The sequence below is a fragment of the Lissotriton helveticus genome, chromosome 4_1 (genome assembly GCF_964261635.1).
Source record: "Lissotriton helveticus chromosome 4_1, aLisHel1.1, whole genome shotgun sequence".
Lineage (NCBI taxonomy): Eukaryota > Metazoa > Chordata > Amphibia > Caudata > Salamandridae > Lissotriton > Lissotriton helveticus.
The window spans coordinates 975,424,508-975,445,582 of record NC_136063.1 but is presented as its reverse complement, the minus strand read 5'-3'; the positions used below and the strand labels follow the sequence as shown (position 1 = coordinate 975,445,582).

The window sequence follows — 21,075 nt, the reverse complement described above, 5'->3', positions numbered from 1 at the left end:
GTTATAGGGAGCCGCGACCACGTCAGCAGGGCTCAGGCAAAGGTTCCAAAGTTCGGGTAGCGTTCTTCTTCGAGTTGGTTGCGCCGCGACCGGGTCAGCAGGGCTCTCTTCGTCCAGGATTCAACTGCCCGCTAGTTCCAGAGCGGGCCTTGTTATAGTCCTTTTTTCCTTTGAAGTCCGGGCCCTCGCAGGAGGTTATCTGGGGCCCGGGGCTGATTGTCGGGGTTTCCTGCTAGCCGGCCTTTTGATCCCTTGAAGATAGGTCCGGGGGTTTTCAGACACCCAGCAGGGAGTGGGGCCAGCTCTCAGGGAGGCCGGAGGTGTGATCGAAACCAGTCTCCAGGGGGAGGCCGGAGGTGTGATCGAGACTACTTGGCCCTATCTCACTCAGGGGAAACCCTCTACCCCCCAGCCAGGCATGGCGCGTCTGGAGCCTAGGTTTCGCTGGGGCTGGAGTCCGGGATCTTAGGGAAGGATGATAGCTAGCGGAGGCCCTCTGGGGTGATGCGGGCTCTGGGCGTCCGGTACCGGGAGGATAGATGGCGGGGGTGGCCGCCCGTTTGGTAGGGTCATGTAGGGAGCGGGGCGGACAGGGGACGGGACGACCGAGGGTTTCTGCTGCGCAGGGGTAACTGTTGGGGTGCTGAGGGTCGGGGGGAACCACGCCACGAGGCCAGGTCCAACAACATTAATAGAAAGAAGAACCGCTATAACACTGTAATGTGAGAAATTGTTATGAATTCAAGGAGTGCATAAAATAATGTTTAATCTTTTAAAATCGTAGATTTTTGGTAACTGCCTGCAGCGGGAAACTGTTTAGAACTGATACAAACTGAAACGTAATCGGTGTGACGTTGAAAGAGATTATGAGAGGAATAGGTTGTAACATAAGCGTCAATTACACGCTCATATCGGGGCACTAATAGTCTATGTTATTGATGCCCTACCCAAAGAACCTTCAGAATATACCATTTCATTCATGTTTTCAAATTATAGTAATCTGGCCTTTTCAAACAAACACATTTTGAACAATAAAGTGGGCCAAAAGTGCACTGTTATGTACCTTGTATACAAATAACTCCCATAATAATTGGTTGCCACACATTACCTACTTTGACTTATGTATTGCAAAGGAAATGCTTTGAAGTGTGATTTTTCACTACATTTGCTGCAAATATTATTTTTGGCAAGATTTGCTGCATTCAAAGAACAGGTGTCTCCAAAATGTAATTGTTCAGGCCAACAAACTGCATAAACTCATAAATAGATGTATGAACAAATAAATAAAACCTAGTCAGGAGAATATTTCTCTGCCCACCCTCCCCAACCCCCTCGCCCCTCGGTCACCCTTGTGATGTTTAAGGAGACACGCAGAGATCACAGTGCCACCCACTTTTGAGCTTTTAATGCTGCTCTGTGGCACCTGGTATAGTAGCCCATCAGTTACTGTTGGACATCATGGAAGGAGAGATGGGCGCCATAAGTAAGCAGGTGAACCATTACGCTCCATAGGCATTAAAGGCCTTTCCTTACTGCTGGTCCTGAAAGGATTCACTTCTGGGAATTGGGCCGAAGCCAGCTTTCTTACACCCACACATGGATTCTGGCTCGGACTGGGGCAGAAAATAGGCCAAGGAACTAAAATAAAAGTGGCCCACAGTTTATTAGACAGCTAAAAAAAAGTGGCCCATGTTTGCAAATAGGGGCAGTTTTGAACTTGTAAAGGCACTCTGTATAAGTATTTTGCAAGGTATGGAACAGTGCATACTTTTGAGCTTTGCTAGGTATGGAACAGTGTATAATGTTGAGCTTGCTGCAGGCAATGCTTGTTTTGATGTCAAGCAAATTAACTAAAAAAAAAGTTTCAGCAGCCCATTAAAATAGACCCACAAACTGCCAAAAAACGCCCTATACCGACCTGTCAGACCGTCCCTTCTGGCACTGCCAGATTCCCCCGTAGGCCAGTCCGATCGTGATTGGATTTCTAATTTCAGAAATGTATATTTGAAATTCAAATAGTAACTCAGGTACAGGCAGCAGAGACAGTTACTATCACTGTAAAGAAAGACTCAATAAAATTTAGCACTAATAGAAGAGAATAGTTGACCTTAGATAAATGGCACAGACAACTTAGTACTTAGAGAATTGCGGATGTGATAAATGTAATCGATACTTTGCACCATTACACATGCCACTTATTCATTTTAGAATATATAAAGAGAGAAAACAGAAGATATAGGGAAAACAAACATTGGCATAGCCAATAAGACACAGCTGTTTGACCTTATAAGTGTTTGGCCATGCAGCACATCATCCTGAGTGATGTGCAGCCAGGGATTGAAGGGCTATACAATAACTACACACTGGGTCATGCAGTGTGATTCAGGAATACGTGCTTGTCTCAGGAAACATTTATAGACACATTCCAAGACTTTTGAACACAGACAGAAAGACAAGTGCCTCGATGCAAGTTAACAGCACTATAATATTCTGTGTCCAACTGCACCACTAGAGTATTGAACAGCCTGTGAAAAAAGTAATAACATGTAAAGTGCTCCAACACCTTTGGGTCACTCAAGTTCACATTATATAATAAAAAATGTCTCACAGTCCCTGGGGAGCTGCCGTGAATGAGCTTTGAAATTAGAACTCTGAGAGGAGGTGGATGAAAAGAAAAGGCAGCATCGCGGGCACGCAGCGACATGGAAGGAGGTAGAAGGGACGAATGCTGGTCCTTATCTGTCAGGTAGAGGAAAAATAATGAATAAACAGGATTGTGTTGGCATCACTAAATATATTCGCGCACCTAAAAACAAAAAAAGTAACTTGAACTTCTGTAGTGTAACTGGCACTCATGTAAAGCGCTCCTACACCTTCGGGTTGTAAGAATTCCCATTATATAAACAGGCGTTGGATAAATTGTGAAGGGAGTTACCCAAGCCCTGTCCTTAATTGTGATGCAAGGTTGGGCTGCTGAAGGTCTGTTGACCGAGACTTGCTAAAGCAACAAGCAGCAAAGTGAGATGGGTTTTGGGAAAATCCTCGCACTTTGAAGTCATAGAAAATGAAAGAGGCAATTTCAAAAACAGTGTCTGAAGCGTCTGACATTTCACCTCAGCATTTGAACTGGATGGGAAGATTAAGTGACTGGCGCCAAAACTGAACCACCGAAGACAGGCAAAACAGTGACATGAGCAGGAATCAAAGAAAAATTGTCACCCAAATGAACAGACAAACACAGAAGCATGATGTGAACCGTAATTGGGCAGTGCTCTGTGGGAGGAAGCCAAAACCAAAAAGGAGGGACAAAGAGGAAGGATTAAGCACCAGGAAGCAAGCATTTCTGAACGGCAATCAAAGGGAGGAATAAAAAGGCAAAGAGCAGGCTGAAAGCCCACATAGTGAATACAGCAGGTCTGGAAGAGACAGTGTATGCACTGGCTAAGCTCGACCTAAAAACAGTAAGACTAGAGGGGTAAGGGGAAGGGTAGAAAGAAAACAGAGACTAGAGCTGGTGGTAATGGAGTATGTCAATAAACTCAGCTTAGAACAGATTAGTGCTTGAAACAGTTTGAAAATCTTTCTTTAGTCTGAGTCATTTGTGTGTCATGGGTGCATGACTTCAACAGTTAGGCCCTTGTGGCTATGAAGACTAGAGGTGGTTTAATATGTAGATATTAAAGCTAATGAGCATAGACATGATCCCTACACCCCATGCTATTTGTAGGTGTGTCATGCGGTAAACACCCTTTACAACGCAACTGTTACAACAAAGTACCTTTACGACGCAACCATTACAACGCAACTTTTACAACGACTTGCGCTGGGGGTGCTCTAGGATAGGGAATAGTTTCCAACACCTTCCCTACTATCCACGGGGACTGGAGTTGGAATAGTAACTTAAACTATTCACTATCCAGCGCCCCCCAACGCAAGTCGTTGTAAAAGTTGCATTGTAAAACTTCCGTCGTAAAGGCATGCGTTGTAATAGCATGCGTTGTAATGTCATACATCCGTGTCATGCTGTTTTTGAAGGGCACTTCCAACCAGAAATAAGTTAAATACGTCTACAGCTTGGATCTGATCCTGGGTAGAAATGTCTGCTCCTACGGCTGAATCCTGCAGTAAAGCGTGAAGGTCTACTCTGTCAAGACCAAGCACTAATGCCTTCCCCTTGTCTATCCTTTACGAGGATATCCCAAAGGACCAGTGGCCTGTTCGATTCTACGATGGAGAACTTGACATTAAAATTATTCTGATGCTGAGAAACAACCATTATTTTATCTGACCTTTATCAGTTTAAGGTTTAAGGTGGATCTTTCACAAACAACAGCTTACTTTAAGAATGCTAACCGAATGCTCCCTTCTAGTGACCAATTGGTTATGTTAAAATAATGTCTGCACGATTCTTAGGACATTTGACTTCTGTATGGGTTGGAATGTGAGGGTTTGCTGGGGATTTATTTTTTAGAATGCACTCAATGCCTTTTGCATGTACAACAAGGAATAAGAATGTCAGCAAGTGATGCTAAAACTAGGGGTGAGGAAGGTCCTACAGCACACACATAAAAGTATGAATGGAGAATGAAAAATAAAGGGATCCATCAAATGTTTTTTTTTCTAGTGGCAGAATTTGTCACATTTTCCTGATGCCTTTAGTGCAATACAGTTATTACCCAGTACCCATTCAAAGAATTGATCGAGCACCACCTATGTTGGCACCTTGCGTGCTGTCCATGCAAAGGAATTAGTATTTGGCTCGCCACTGTGTCACTTTATAAAGGCAATCTGATGTGTATCGACGTGTGCATAAAGGTAGAATATATGACATGGTCTTTGGCTCACCAGAGAGGTTGGGAAAATACAACATCTGCTGCACTCTAAAGTCTGCTCATCTGCTCACCTTAAATGGCTGTTTCTTTAGCAATGCTGAGCTGTAAAATGACAAAAGTTTGGAAGGTATTTTACCAATCCAAACTGTAATACTGTGCTTGGAGTGGATAAAAGGCTTTGATCACTGTGCTAATCCTATGCTTGAGAACTTTACTAGAAAAACAAACATTAAGGTAGAGGCGCAGAAGAATAAACTCACTACTACATTGTCTAGGGATCTGAGTGGTGGCAATAGTATTTTGATAGGAAAGGATGTCTCTAAGAGACCTCAAGTCACTTTCTGGAGAGGCAAATGTATGAGCGACACACTAGTAAGGAGCAATGTCAGAACGGAGAGAAGGACATAGGTCAAATCCAAAGATGGCTATACTAGATGTACGATATGTAAAGCTTGCAAAAACGGTGAAAACATAACTGAATTCAACATGTTGGCGTGGATGTCCACAAGATCAAGCGTCAAATTACATGTAAAAGTGAATATGTGGTTTATATGCTGAAGTGCACTTGCCCCAAAATCTATGTTGGCTGTACCGCCATACATGTACACAAGATGATCTTGCAGCATTTGAGCGCTATTTAAAACTTTGATACTTCTTATCCCGGAGTTAGGCACTTCCACTTTCTACATGACATTACTGTGTAATTGATGGTATCCCCAAGGGGGGAGAAATGGGGAAACAGAGAGAAGAAAATGAGAATAATGGAATCAAGATACATATTAGCACTAGACAGTTATTAACCAAAGGTGTTGAACCATGATGAGGAATTATATCTGTATTTATAACAGGTTGAAGATTACTATGATGGGGAAACACAGTGATATTATCTTATTTATTATGTATCCGCACTGGATATTACTATTAGAGCACGCTTTCTGCTGCCTACTGTTAAAGAAAGCTGCATTGCTTGATTTTAACCCACTTTTTATGTGTGCTTTTTTACAGAGTTTGCACTGGAGGAACAGGAACTTCATGAAAGTGATGGAGCTAAATATATCCAGGACAGCCCCCTTGTGTGCTATAAGAACGTACGCTATTAAGCCCTGTGGCACAGCCATCCCTGACTTGTGGTAAATTGGGTAGTTTTTCATTGTTTTTTTTTTATAGTTTATGGGCTGCACTGATCTTCTCATTTTAGAGGGACTCCCATAAGGTCGTCCGCAGCTATTGGATATTTTGGCCTGTATGTGAGGGCTGGCATGCTCCTGCGCACAGTGAGCATGGGTTCATGGACGAGTGGTTGCCACATTTTTAGGAATCCACTTGGGCGAAAAATGTAACTATATAAGTTTCTTGCAGTATGATATGAGGAAGAGAATCTTATTGTGGCCTCACTGTACTGAGACTCAGATTGTCTATTTTGTTGTCTATACTTGAAGTCGTCCCCAGCCCACTGTGGTTTAATATTTGGATCCATTTCGCTGCCAGGAGCAACTCACTCGAGTTTGAAAAACAATGAACTACTTTTACCAGAATGCCTGGGGGGCGCACCCACGCCCTTAAGACATGAGGTCAGAAGTGAGAGAAAAAAAGAATCCATGCTGTGAGTAGCTGACCAAGATTGCCTCTGAAGAAATGCGCTATGCGCATGAAACGCGTCAGGCTTTGTTAATTTTGGAGACATTTCTGCACAGCGTTTCTGTAGCTCTCTTCAAATAAAACACTGAATTTGAACCTACCTGAAGTGGCTTCTCTGAATTGGGGGCAACTAAGTTTTGGATGTACTAACGGCCGGTCCCGGTCGTAGAGAAGCCCAACCATGGCCCCGTGCAGCGTCAGGCGATGTAGCACAGCAAAGGGCAGGAAGGTCGTGATGGAGAAAGCATCATTGTACAGACCGCTGGTGTTTGAAGTCGTCCCCAGCCCACTGTGGTTTATTATTTGGATCCATTTCGCTGCCAGGAGCAACTCACTCGAGTTTGAAAAACAATGAACTACTTTTACCAGAATGCCTGGGGGGCGCGCCCACGCCCTTAAGACACCAGGTCAGAAGTGAGAGAAAAAAATAATCCATGCTGTGAGTAGCTGACCAAGATTGCCTCTGAAGAAATGCGCTATGCGCATGAAACGCGTCAGGCTTTGTTAATTTTGGAGACATTTCTGCACAGCGTTTCTGTAGCTCTCTTCAAATAAAACACTGAATTTGAACCTACCTGAAGTGGCTTCTCTGAATTGGTGGCAACTAAGTTTAGGATGTACTAACGGCCGGTCCCGGTCGTAGAGAAGCCCAACCATGGCCCCATGGACCCGTGCAGTGTCAGGCGATGTAGCACAGCAAAGGGCAGGAAGGTCGTGATGGAGAAAGCATCATTGTATAGACCGCTGGTGTTTGAAGTCGTCCCCAGCCCACTGTGGTTTATTATTTGGATCCATTTCGCTGCCAGGAGCAACTCACTCGAGTTTGAAAAACAATGAACTACTTTTACCAGAATGCCTGGGGGGCGCGCCCACGCCCTTAAGACACGAGGTCAGAAGTGAGAGAAAAAAAGAATCCATGCTGTGAGTAGCTGACCAAGATTGCCTCTGAAGAAATGCGCTATGCGCATGAAACGCGTCAGGCTTTGTTAATTTTGGAGACATTTCTGCACAGCGTTTCTGTAGCTCTCTTCAAATAAAACACTGAATTTGAACCTACCTGAAGTGGCTTCTCTGAATTGGGGGCAACTAAGTTTTGGATGTACTAACGGCCGGTCCCGGTCATAGAGAAGCCCAACCATGGCCCCATGGACCCGTGCAGCGTCAGGCGATGTAGCACAGCAAAGGGCAGGAAGGTCGTGATGGAGAAAGCATCATTGTACAGACTGCTGGTGTTTGAAGTCGTCCCCAGCCCACTGTGGTATTATTTGGATCCATTTCGCTGCCAGGAGCAACTCACTCGAGTTTGAAAAACAATGAACTACTTTTACCAGAATGCCTGGGGGGCGCGCCCACGCCCTTAAGACACGAGGTCAGAAGTGAGAGAAAAAAAGAATCCATGCTGTGAGTAGCTGACCAAGATTGCCTCTGAAGAAATGCGCTATGCGCATGAAACGCGTCAGGCTTTGTTAATTTTGGAGACATTTCTGCACAGCGTTTCTGTAGCTCTCTTCAAATAAAACACTGAATTTGAACCTACCTGAAGTGGCTTCTCTGAATTGGGGGCAACTAAGTTTTGGATGTACTAACGGCCGGTCCCGGTCGTAGAGAAGCCCAACCATGGCCCCATGGACCCGTGCAGCGTCAGGCGATGTAGCACAGCAAAGGGCAGGAAGGTCGTGATGGAGAAAGCATCATTGTACAGACCGCTGGTGTTTGAAGTCGTCCCCAGCCCACTGTGGTTCATTATTTGGATCCATTTCGCTGCCAGGAGCAACTCACTCGAGCTTGAAAAACAATGAACTACTTTTACCAGAATGCCTGGGGGGCGCGCCCACGCCCTTAAGACACGAGGTCAGAAGTGAGAGAAAAAAAAAACTCCATGCTGTGAGTAGCTGACCAAGATTGCCTCTGAAGAAATGCGCTATGCGCATGAAACGCGTCAGGCTTTGTTAATTTTGGAGACATTTCTGCACAGCGTTTCTGTAGCTCTCTTCAAATAAAACACTGATTTTGAACCTACCTGAAGTGGCTTCTCTGATTTGGGGGCAACTAAGTTTTGGATGTACTAACGGCCGGTCCCGGTCGTAGAGAAGCCCAACCATGGCCCCATGGACCCGTGCAGCGTCAGGCGATGTAGCACAGCAAAGGGCAGGAAGGTCGTGATGGAGAAAGCATCATTGTACAGACCGCTGGTGTTTGAAGTCGTCCCCAGCCCACTGTGGTTTATTATTTGGATCCATTTCGCTGCCAGGAGCAACTCACTCGAGTTTGAAAAACAATGAACTACTTTTACCAGAATGCCTGGGGGGCGCGCCCACGCCCTTAAGACACGAGGTCAGAAGTGAGAGAAAAAAAGAATCCATGCTGTGAGTAGCTGACCAAGATTGCCTCTGAAGAAATGCGCTATGCGCATGAAACGCGTCAGGCTTTGTTAATTTTGGAGACATTTCTGCACAGCGTTTCTGTAGCTCTCTTCAAATAAAACACTGAATTTGAACCTACCTGAAGTGGCTTCTCTGAATTGGTGGCAACTAAGTTTTGGATGTACTAACGGCCGGTCCCGGTCGTAGAGAAGCCCAACCATGGCCCCGTGGACCCGTGCCGCGTCAGGCGATGTAGCACAGCAAAGGGCAGGAAGGTCGTGATGGAGAAAGCATCATTGTACAGACCGCTGGTGTTTGAAGTCGTCCCCAGCCCACTGTGGTTTATTATTTGGATCCATTTCGCTGCCAGGAGCAACTCACTCGAGTTTGAAAAACAATGAACTACTTTTACCAGAATGCCTGGGGGGCGCGCCCACGCCCTTAAGACACGAGGTCAGAAGTGAGAGAAAAAAAGAATCCATGCTGTGAGTAGCTGACCAAGATTGCCTCTGAAGAAATGCGCTATGCGCATGAAACGCGTCAGGCTTTGTTAATTTTGGAGACATTTCTGCAAAGCGTTTCTGTAGCTCTCTTCAAATAAAACACTGAATTTGAACCTACCTGAAGTGGCTTCTCTGAGTTGGTGGCAACTAAGTTTTGGATGTACTAACGGCCGGTCCCGGTCGTAGAGAAGCCCAACCATGGCCCCGTGGACCCGTGCCGCGTCAGGCGATGTAGCACAGCAAAGGGCAGGAAGGTCGTGATGGAGAAAGCATCATTGTACAGACCGCTGGTGTTTGAAGTCGTCCCCAGCCCACTGTGGTTTATTATTTGGATCCATTTCGCTGCCAGGAGCAACTCACTCGAGTTTGAAAAACAATGAACTACTTTTACCAGAATGCCTGGGGGGCGCGCCCACGCCCTTAAGACACGAGGTCAGAAGTGAGAGAAAAAAAGAATCCATGCTGTGAGTAGCTGACCAAGATTGCCTCTGAAGAAATGCGCTATGCGCATGAAACGCGTCAGGCTTTGTTAATTTTGGAGACATTTCTGCACAGCGTTTCTGTAGTTCTCTTCAAATAAAACACTGAATTTGAACCTACCTGAAGTGGCTTCTCTGAATTGGGGGCAACTAAGTTTTGGATGTACTAACGGCCGGTCCCGGTCGTAGAGAAGCCCAACCATGGCCCCATGGACCCGTGCAGCGTCAGGCGATGTAGCACAGCAAAGGGCAGGAAGGTCGTGATGGAGAAAGCATCATTGTACAGACCGCTGGTGTTTGAAGTCGTCCCCAGCCCACTGTGGTTCATTATTTGGATCCATTTCGCTGCCAGGAGCAACTCACTCGAGCTTGAAAAACAATGAACTACTTTTACCAGAATGCCTGGGGGGCGCGCCCACGCCCTTAAGACACGAGGTCAGAAGTGAGAGAAAAAAAGAATCCATGCTGTGAGTAGCTGACCAAGATTGCCTCTGAAGAAATGCGCTATGCGCATGAAACGCGTCAGGCTTTGTTAATTTTGGAGACATTTCTGCACAGCGTTTCTGTAGTTCTCTTCAAATAAAACACTGAATTTGAACCTACCTGAAGTGGCTTCTCTGAATTGGGGGCAACTAAGTTTTGGATGTACTAACGGCCGGTCCCGGTCGTAGAGAAGCCCAACCATGGCCCCATGGACCCGTGCAGCGTCAGGCGATGTAGCACAGCAAAGGGCAGGAAGGTCGTGATGGAGAAAGCATCATTGTACAGACCGCTGGTGTTTGAAGTCGTCCCCAGCCCACTGTGGTTTATTATTTGGATCCATTTCGCTGCCAGGAGCAACTCACTCGAGTTTGAAAAACAATGAACTACTCTTACCAGAATGCCTGGGGGGCGCGCCCACGCCCTTAAGACACGAGGTCAGAAGTGAGAGAAAAAAAGAATCCATGCTGTGAGTAGCTGACCAAGATTGCCTCTGAAGAAATGCGCTATGCGCATGAAACGCGTCAGGCTTTGTTAATTTTGGAGACATTTCTGCACAGCGTTTCTGTAGCTCTCTTCAAATAAAACACTGATTTTGAACCTACCTGAAGTGGCTTCTCTGATTTGGGGGCAACTAAGTTTTGGATGTACTAACGGCCGGTCCCGGTCGTAGAGAAGCCCAACCATGGCCCCATGGACCCGTGCAGCGTCAGGCGATGTAGCACAGCAAAGGGCAGGAAGGTCGTGATGGAGAAAGCATCATTGCACAGACCGCTGGTGTTTGAAGTCGTCCCCAGCCCACTGTGGTTTATTATTTGGATCCATTTCGCTGCCAGGAGCAACTCACTCGAGTTTGAAAAACAATGAACTACTTTTACCAGAATGCCTGGGGGGCGCGCCCACGCCCTTAAGACACGAGGTCAGAAGTGAGAGAAAAAAAGAATCCATGCTGTGAGTAGCTGACCAAGATTGCCTCTGAAGAAATGCGCTATGCGCATGAAACGCGTCAGGCTTTGTTAATTTTGGAGACATTTCTGCACAGCGTTTCTGTAGCTCTCTTCAAATAAAACACTGAATTTGAACCTACCTGAAGTGGCTTCTCTGAATTGGGGGCAACTAAGTTTTGGATATATATATATCTATATATATATATATATATCTACACACACACATGTGTGATATCATGTAAGTGGATGAGTTTGAGTTGTACCTCCAGTTTAGTAGAGTTGTGTAGAATGTGCAGAGTAACCCAGGTACCTCATTTTACTGAGATGTCTTTACTGAGTTTCAAAGTAGGTCACTGCAGTTAAAGTTTCCTGGATTGCTCATGTGGAGAAGATGCTTTTGGACATCAGTCTCAATGACCTGTGGTAAGATCCATAATTTGTTTTAAAGTCTGTACTAGAGGTGTGTGATCTTCCATTCTTTGCACTTGCGTAATTACATGAAATTTCTGAAGAATTGTGCATAACTATGCATAATTACACAAAATAAAAAAACACCATTCAGCACTATATTTAGCCGCAAAATGCATCGACGGGCCTAAACAGCATTTGTCACTATATTTAAGTATGAAATGTGTCCATTTTGGATGTGAGAATGTATTTTGTACTAAAGAAAATTAGCAAAAAAGCACAAGTGCAGCAAACAGGTGCTCCTCATTTTCTGGGCATTCCTTGTCCCCATGTTCTCAGTCTAAATCTTTGCCACGAATGAGGTGTAATTATGCGTCATTGTATAATAACGTACTTTGGGAAATTTTTGGTAAAATTTCTGAAATTCCACGAGGTTGCACGAGCGTAAAGCAAATTTCGCTTGGGCCTAACCAGAACCCAACTATTTAAAACATAATTAATGGGAACACTGGCTTTTGAAGAACTGAAACTACATCTACTTGACTTTTTGGGTCCAGATTACTTGTGCTATCTAGGTCCACCATCCGTTCGGGATTTTAAAACTAGATGGTCATCAGAAAAACTTATTAACTACTTTCTTCTCTGGTGTGTTTCAATGAAGCACATTTTCTCTTTTAAGGCTGCGAAAAATCCAGCTGAAAATGTTCTTAGATAAATTAATACTATGCAAAGAAGAGATGCACTTTATTTCTGCAAGAAAGAAGATATTCCATTTATTCAACTATGTTCTGCAAATGTGATATTTACAGCAAGATTAGATGGGAAGAAAATTGCTTTGGTTAGTGCCAGTATGCTATAAACTGCTCTAAATTTGTTAAGACTGATATTTTATGTATACACATTAATATGTTATAATTTATCTTCATATGGGTTATTGATCAAGAATGCCGAGCACTTACTGTATAAAGATGTTTATATTAATTTGCGTTTCTTTCTTTGACACTTGTCTATCTGTACTGAGAGGTTTTCCTTTTCTACTTCAATGCCAAGTTATGTCTCTTTATAGTGTGTTTGAGTTTGATTTGTAATTTCCTCTTGGATCTATGGTGATCTATTTTAGTCTAAGAATTTCACAACATCCTTTAATCCTGATGGGGCTACCATGACTTTTTATCAAGACACTGATAGTGTAGACCTTTATTAGCAAAATTATGTATTTTATCTTCTGTGTATTTCACTTCCTGAGTTACATGTGCTAATCAATCAAGCAAAAAATGAATATGTGTGATTGATAGAATTCACAATTAGTTTAAACTATTGTGTTCTGCAATGTGATAAATAATGCTTGAACGGACTTGCAGTATTTAAGTGATGGTTCTTCTGTTTTAAACTACTTGTCATTGATTTCTGAATAGTTTCTGGAATGGTTGATAAGTATGAGTCTTATTTATTGTTGTTGTTCAAAAGAACACAGAATGCAGAATGAAAATAGGTAAAAAGAGAATCACGCCACTCTCTGTTAATTGTTTATTATGAGAGGTTTAACAACAGTGAAATAAGGTTATAAAAGACGAGCACAAAGAGTGAGGGGTTAAAGAGGAGACCTTCACACCAGGCAACAGTGGGACATTCCATTCAAAATCATATCACCAATTCTATCTGAAGGCAACTGGGGAGGAACTTGACCTTCACCTTTTCACTGGTTGAACTTATCAGTGCAGCTGGCTTTGCATGACAAGAACAGAAGGCCATTATCGAATAGAAGTACACTTGTTCAAACAGGTATGTGGGTATGAACCACTTCTGAAAATCAACAGAGGTTTTTATTTTCTGATGTGCTAGAATTAAACTACCACAGAGAAGTAGCAGAGTGGGGGTAACATTGCTATAAATATATAACAGCAATCATGTTGGGGTATTTCCGCTTTTTCACACTTTTGGTTAACTTTGCTATTGCCACAATATTTGTCTTCACTATAGGTACAATTCATATTGTGTGCACTAGAGTAGGTTTTTGATTTTAAAATAAATCTTTAAAACGTATCCCTCGTGTACTAGTGTTCGCGAGTATGTTATTCCTTAATGAAAGAGGGTTAGGGTTTCCACTAACTATCCCTATGATGTTTCCTGGGATTGAGAATTACTATACATATCTGACTCAAATATTGCTCAGTGGGTTCTGGGGTGGTTGTAGTACAGCTGGTTTGTGGGATTTAGTTAGTCACAACTGAATCTTTGGTGTCAGGGTGTCTTGAAAATCGCACTCTGAATTTGCAGAAAAATCTAGACAACATATCACATAATTGTAGCATCAATTCACTGCTATCTATTTTACATTTCCAATAATGCACAACATTTTCACTATACAAATACCTGTCTGTATACATTTAATCATACAAATCACTCTTTCAATATCAACTGGAACAATCCTAATAAAACAACTAAAGCGAAATTAAAATAGGGACTATCCTAGCTTACCACCACCCCTATTCCACCCCTATTCCAATCTGATTTCAGACAAGTAATTATCTGGCATAATACAAAGTACCAAACCTTTGAAATTATTTTTGTTCAACATATTTTCACTGTTGGGTCACAACCATACAGTGAATTTCCACACTAACTGAGAGGGCACATGTTTAAATATCCACATTCAGCCCCAAAATGGAGGATGTAGAAAACTGATGATGTCGTTCAGCAGGCTCAGTCTCCATACTACACTATTGCATTCGTCTTTTATTAATCTTGGCCCTAATTACAATTGTGCTGCAAATTGATTTTCGAATGCAAACTCTAATTTGTGCTCAAAACTGTATTACAAGTCGGACGCAAAGTGTGCCCAACATTGTTGTTTGCCCTGCTAGTTTGCAAAAGCAAAAACCAGGGAAAGGAGAAAATTGTTGAAAATTATGATTTGCGAACCCAGAAACTATTGAATTCCTGCTTAATTTGCCTGAAAGTCCCTGTTCCAAGTTGTCAAACTCAGAACTGCATTCAGTCTTTTCACCAACTAACTGATTACCAAACCTTTGCTGTTGATCGGATTGTGATCCATGCCTTGATGCTTCAATTTGTAGAAAAAAGTTTTTCCACTTTACATTTTCCGCAGCTAGTGGTGTATTATAATTCAAAGTTGATGAGTTTTCACTACGTTTTTATGAAATGATTTTCAGACTGACAATGTATTTACCTGCTAACAATATCTTGAATTTCTTATTAAGTCCTCAAGTGAGACTATTGACTTATTGTGGATGGACAAGAAATATTTATACTAGAACTCGAGTCCGGTTGTCTCCTGGCTCAACCCATACACGATTACCATTTACCTTGACATCACGTTCAAAGGTTAGTGGTCAAATCACAAGCACAGTCATCAGTTCTAACATGCTGGAGTATTCTAATGCATCATTGTGATTTACAACTGTACTCTATGGGTAATGGGCAATGTAGTCACATGTAATTTAGGCATGCCATAAATTTGCCACATAAGGCCATGGAAAAGACAAAATTCCCTGAGATGTATCTGTTTTCCTGTGCACACTTAAATGTATCTCCACACGTACACAATCTGCATCTAAGTTATACATACATTTGACGGAACAAGTCACACTTCATCAAAGAAAAAGCGCTGTGATTTGGACCTCAACTTTACTGAAAACAGATCACAGTTGTTTGACCGCACACCAAAAGTGCTAGGTGTTGCCTATACTGGGTTTTACAATTGCTTATTTCCTATTTCATTGTAAATAAATTATCGTGTACTATAGTTCACTTTCAACATGTTTTTCATTTTACTTCTGACCTAGCAATTGTTCTGAATTATATGTACCGTTATTTCTGCCTCCCCTCTGAACTGTAAGCTGTGTTGTACTGTGCTGCTGCGATTAAAGAACTTTATTTTTGTAAAACCTTTGGCATCTAGATTTAACATAAGTTCCTCAAGGAGGAAGAGGGAGAGGAAACAAAAGGGGGGGGGTGTAACAGACACATCAAAGCTTAGCCTGGTTCCACATAATAAGCTTGATGAAAAAGGTCTTCAAGGGCTTGCAGAATTTTCTGTAGTCTGTCTTCAGATGATATGTCATGGGCAGGGAGTTCCAGTGGGCGGAGCCTTGTGACTGTGGTCACGTTCCCTGTAGCATCAAAAGGAAGGACTTGTTAGACTGACTATAAAAGCATTAAATATGAGTCCGCTCTCATGGGTGAGGGAGATGAGGTGCTATCATTAGTGCATACGCTTCAGTGACACTGGACCTCCGGGGCGTAAAGGTACAGCGGCACCTCCATTGTGGCTGTCTATTTCTACGAAAACAAGGGGTGAAGGGTCTCATTTCCATTGTTTGTACTAGGTCCTCTGACACCCTTACTATACAATTGAGGAGAAATAAATGTCACTTCATCTGCAGCGAGAAAACGCTTGCACAAGATTGAGCAGAGAACATCATTTTCCTTCATGATATAACAATTAGCACTGGCAATGTACGATGGCAATCAACTTGAAGTCCTAGCTAGTGCTAAAACCTTGAGTTGCACAGAGAGCACTTAGACTTGCAACCCCACCTTCTCACTATCTTATCCACAGCATTCTACACACACTTGACTCCTCAGACCGAAACCAAACTCCCGGATTCACCAACGTAAATTGTTCACATTGCATCATTCAGGTGAAGAGGCCTGAAGACATGGTAATCAATCCATCATGGTCGCATGGGCAAAATGAGTCAAAAGCACAGCCTAGTGCATGTATACACTTACCTATAAGAGTATGGAATACAGCTGCCACAGCACCAGCCACCATCATGCACAGAACTGCTTTTCTTCGATCCCGCTTGCTGTTTACAAACACTAGACCCACATTCTTGAAGTCGCTCATCGGACCCGTAAAGAACTTCATGAGGGAGTAGGCCAGTCCGTAGCTGGCCAGCATCTCAATTGCATCCTCCTTGACCGCTGCAATACCCCGATTCAAGGCCTGGTGAAAAAAACCAAAAAACAATGTAAAAAACAGAATCAACCACCAACTAAAAAGCAGAGACACTCCTAATTTTGCTTGTCAGTCAACCACTAACTTCCTTAGACTACCCTTGCATCCGGAGTTTTTACCACTACTCTGACCTAGCAGTCTCAAAGAAGTATTGGAAGATTTCCACCATTAAATCCACTTGTCTCATCCATGCACCAGTCTGACTCCTTTATAACCCCACTGCTCCCTCACACCTGCTATCAGTAGCATATAGCCCGGGCCGTCTTAACAGCATTATATGCCTCCGTGCAGAGCAGTTCACTAGGTCCTGCCTTCACAACAGTAATAAAAATGTTAAGCAGAAAATTAGTGTTAAATTCTGGTCTGCATGGGGCCCCTATGCAACTGCCCAGCGTGCCCATGCATTAAGACGGCACTGTATATAGCACTTTACAAAACCACAAAACAAGTAACAAAATAAACATTAAAGAAAATGTACTGAAAAGAAACACAGTACCCGAGGACTAATCAGATTGAATCTGCTCATGTATGCTTTCCTAAAACAGCAGCTGTCAATCAGTGGAGTTAAAGCAACATATGGGTTCTGTCAATGAATGGTGGGACAGCCGCTTTAGGAACTTATCAATTACAATAAACCCGCTTTTTAAAAGGTCATTTGGGGATTATACTTGGAAGATTTGATCAGTTACATCTGCATACATTGCACCAAATCTAAAATGAGTAAGACAGGCATAATGGATGGGATTTAAGGCCTAATTAAAATCTTGGCATAGAGGGAACTCCATCACAAAGGCAATTAAGTTCCCTCTCCGTCAACATTACAGTTAACCCGTCTGATTTAAATTTATGCAGACCATAGTTTCATGACAGTGGAGACTACTCTGTCCCAGCCATTGTTAACCTCCTCTAACGCGACAATGAAGTAAGGCCAGTTAGAGGTTTGGCTATATGTCCATTTGCCTAATTAGATAGGCGGACATATAGCTGTTTTTCAATGCCCGTCACAGCCAGGAAAAACCTGTTGGTAAGGGGCATTGAAAAGTGCAGAATGCACTGCAAACCATGGGGGCATTTTCTTTATTTTCAAAAAGAAAATCACCTTTTAGAATTTTCTTTTTTTAAATAAAAAAAGTTGCAAGTTTCATGTATGGCTGTTTAATGTTAACAGAGCCGTCCGTCAAACGTACAATGCATTGGCAGGAACCACAGTAACAGTGGTTCCTGTCAATGCTAGAAATGCCCGCCGGGTAAACAGACATTTCTAAATCTGGTGGGAGGCACCTCCAGCAGGATGACAGGGTAATTTACTCCGTCGCCCAGGAGAGGGACAGGCCGCCTGCCAAGAGTTACATGAGGTCATTAGCCACTAATGCATAGCCAGTACACTAGTACATTTTTTAAGTCCCTCCGGGGGCAAATCATAAGAGAGAACATGAGGAAGGTTTGGGGAAATCAAACAAAAAAGTATTAACAAACACTCAGTCTGTATTTAGTGATGATCCACAAACATTTGTAAATGTATTCTAAATACTTTTAAGCACATCTAACTTATACCTGGATGTGAAACAGGCAAGCAGATGTGAATTATGACAGTGCTTGTCTTTGTGGTTTTTGCCCCTGGTGTCTGAAACTGGCTAAAACCCTGATGCAATATGTTATGTTTTGGGGATGGACTCCGAAGTGTTGAGATGCCATGAAGGCGTGTTTGTAACACGGACCTCATAAGTGTGAGTCCGATGGTGATGGGTGTGATTTAATAAATACGGCCAGGAAGTGCCCAAGGAGGTCTTCTGAGTGGCCTGTAACACACTTCCACTGTGACGGGCCCATTCTTTCTTTCTGCTGCGGCAACACACCACAAAAGCATATATGACTTGTTGCAGAGACAGGAGGCCAGACCCTCTCCTGGAACACCGGGAAAAGGGAGATGCTCATGAAGGATGACTTCTACACCCGGAAGTAGATCACCAAAGCCCAGAAACACCAGGAGACAGAGGTCAACTACATCACAGTGGACTCCTGGACAGATGACAGCAAAATGGAGGACGATGATGACCCCCAACCGACCCCATAGAAGCTGTCAGACTAGACCTGAAGAGGCTGCACCAGATAGTCAGTGAAGCACCAGATGCTGGAGCAGAAGAGGAAGATGATGAGGAAGTGGGACAAGACGAGTGGGTTGAAGTCCCAGAAGCCACAGTGGAGATCTCCATTGAGATTCCAGAGACATCCCCACCAGTGACAGAGGGCCTACAGGCGGTTCAGCACCCAGCGGTCTAGTAAACCCCCACAGGAAGGTTCAGAAACCGGACACTGACTGCTGGCGCTGAGAAAATGGCTATATCATTGTTAACCCTAAATCTCAGGAGTGTGAAGGATCAGGTTATGCAGGTTGGCACTTTGCGCTTCCTGCCTGCTCAGAATCGAGATATCTACTTTCTGTAGGAGTGTGGGATTCCGTACGCCCAGTCGTACTGCCAGCTTGAATGGCAGTAGACACACGAGCCATCTTTTTGGTCTGAAGGTAACAATTGCACAATTGCAAATCATGTGGAGAGGCCATTCTAATCGGGGAGGCAGTTCACCTTGGACAAGGTCACCAAGCAGGTCAACGGCAGAGTGCTGGTCGTGGACGGCTCATGGACCAGTGAGCCCATTAGGCTCATCAATGTCTATGCCCCCGAAGAGAAGAATGAACAACTCGAGATGTTCAGGCTGCTCAGGATGCAACTCATGACCTGCAGAGCCATTCTGATGGGTGGTGATTTCAACTGCATAGTAGAGTTGGATGGACGCACTGGGTCAGGCTCCGCAGGGATGGATGTGATGTCAGGCTGTTGGTGGAGCGGTGGAGATGATAGGTTAGGCGTCACTTCAGGATGGCTTTGGGAGCATGAGGCCGAATGCCAGGAATTTTTCCTGGAATAGGCCGGACGGATCTGTGCGTTCACGGATCGACTTCCTATTCACCTTCCCAACAGTAAAGCCTGGGCGAAGCTCCATGGTCGCTGTCCTCTTCTCTGACCACAGAGCAGTCAGTTTCAAGGGGGAACTGAAAGCGAAGTTCCCCGCTGACCCAGGATCGTGGAAGCTGAACTGCTCTTTGTTGGAAAATGAGGAGTTAGTGGCGAACCTCAGAACCGTGTATGTAGTGTGGAGGGACATGATTTACCTCTTTCACTCCGCCAGCGTGTGGTGGGAATGGGTGAAGGACAGGTTCCAGAGCTTCTTCCAGGATGCAAGCAGAGCTGCTGCACAGGAAAAGAAGAAGTTGTTTAAGAGACTGCAGGGCAAACTGCAGCAATTGTACAAACTTGAGCTCAGGGGATGGGACGTGGATGACAAATTAGAGGAAACCCGAAAAGGGCTCACAGACCACTTTAGGGAAGAATCTCAGAAAATCATCTTCCGGACCAGAACCGAGAAACTTGAGAAGGATGAGAAATGCAACTTGTTCTTCTTTAAGAAACTTCACTCATCCCACACACCGCTGGTAGAGCTTCGGGACCCGGAAGGCAACCTCCAAAGTGAGAAAGAGGAAGTCATGAGAGTTGTAACCGACTTTTACGGCGGCCTCTACTCACCAAAGTTGTCAGAGAGAGCCCAGGCAGATAGTTTCCTGCAGGGCATCTCAAAGACACTGGGTCCGGAAGAGAGAGAGGGACTGAACGCGCCCTTCACTCTGGAAGAGCTGTACTTGGCTGCCAGGACCTCCAAGAGAGGCAAGACACCCGGGAATGACAGTCTCCCACTTGAACTTTACGTCGAACTGTGGGACCTGATCAGGCCAGACTTGCTGGACCTCTACGAGGAAATGGTGGGCAAGGGCAGTATGCTGCAATTCCTGCCAGAGGGTATGATAACACTCTTGTACAAACAGAAGGGAAAGAGAGAAGACCTAAAGAACTGGGGGCCCATCTCTCTCCTCAATGTGCACTACAAGATTCTCGTGAAGAAAGTGATAGGGAAGATAGTCCACCGTGACCAGTCCTATGGGATACCAGGTCGGCAATTCGCGGACAACCTGGCACCGGTCTGGGACACAACCGAGTACATCAAGGGCCGCAAGGTCCCGACAGCCTTGGTCAGCCTGGACCATGAAAAGGCATTCAACAGCGTTTCCCATGATTTCATGGACCGGACACTCAGAGCACTGGGATTGGGAGACTTCTTGGTGGGGACCACAATGTATAGAGACATCTCCAGCACGGTATTGGTAAGTGGCTGGAGAACTGACCCATTCCCAGTCCTGTCTGGGGTGAGGCAGGGCTGCCTGCTTTCCCCCCTCCTGTTCATCTGCGTGATTGAGTTCCTCACTGAATGCATCAGGCAGAACAAGAACATCAGAGGAGTGAAGGCACCAGAAAGCAGGGGACAAGGTGAAGTGAAGTGCTCCCTCTAAATGGATGACGTCTTACTCTTCTGCACGGACGGATCATCT

General features: G+C 44.2%; 1 protein-coding gene across 2 annotated transcripts in view; it reads right to left on the bottom strand.

Annotated features, from left to right (window-relative positions):
* The window catches only part of ANKH (ANKH inorganic pyrophosphate transport regulator), a 563,090-nt gene that overhangs the window by 298,986 nt on the left and 243,029 nt on the right, over nucleotides 1-21,075 (bottom strand). For both annotated transcript variants that reach the window (XM_078687590.1, XM_078687591.1), the window contains exon 2: nucleotides 16,406-16,622. In XM_078687590.1, the coding sequence (XP_078543716.1) occupies nucleotides 16,406-16,622 (217 nt within the window). The remainder of the gene's footprint in view (nucleotides 1-16,405; nucleotides 16,623-21,075) is intronic.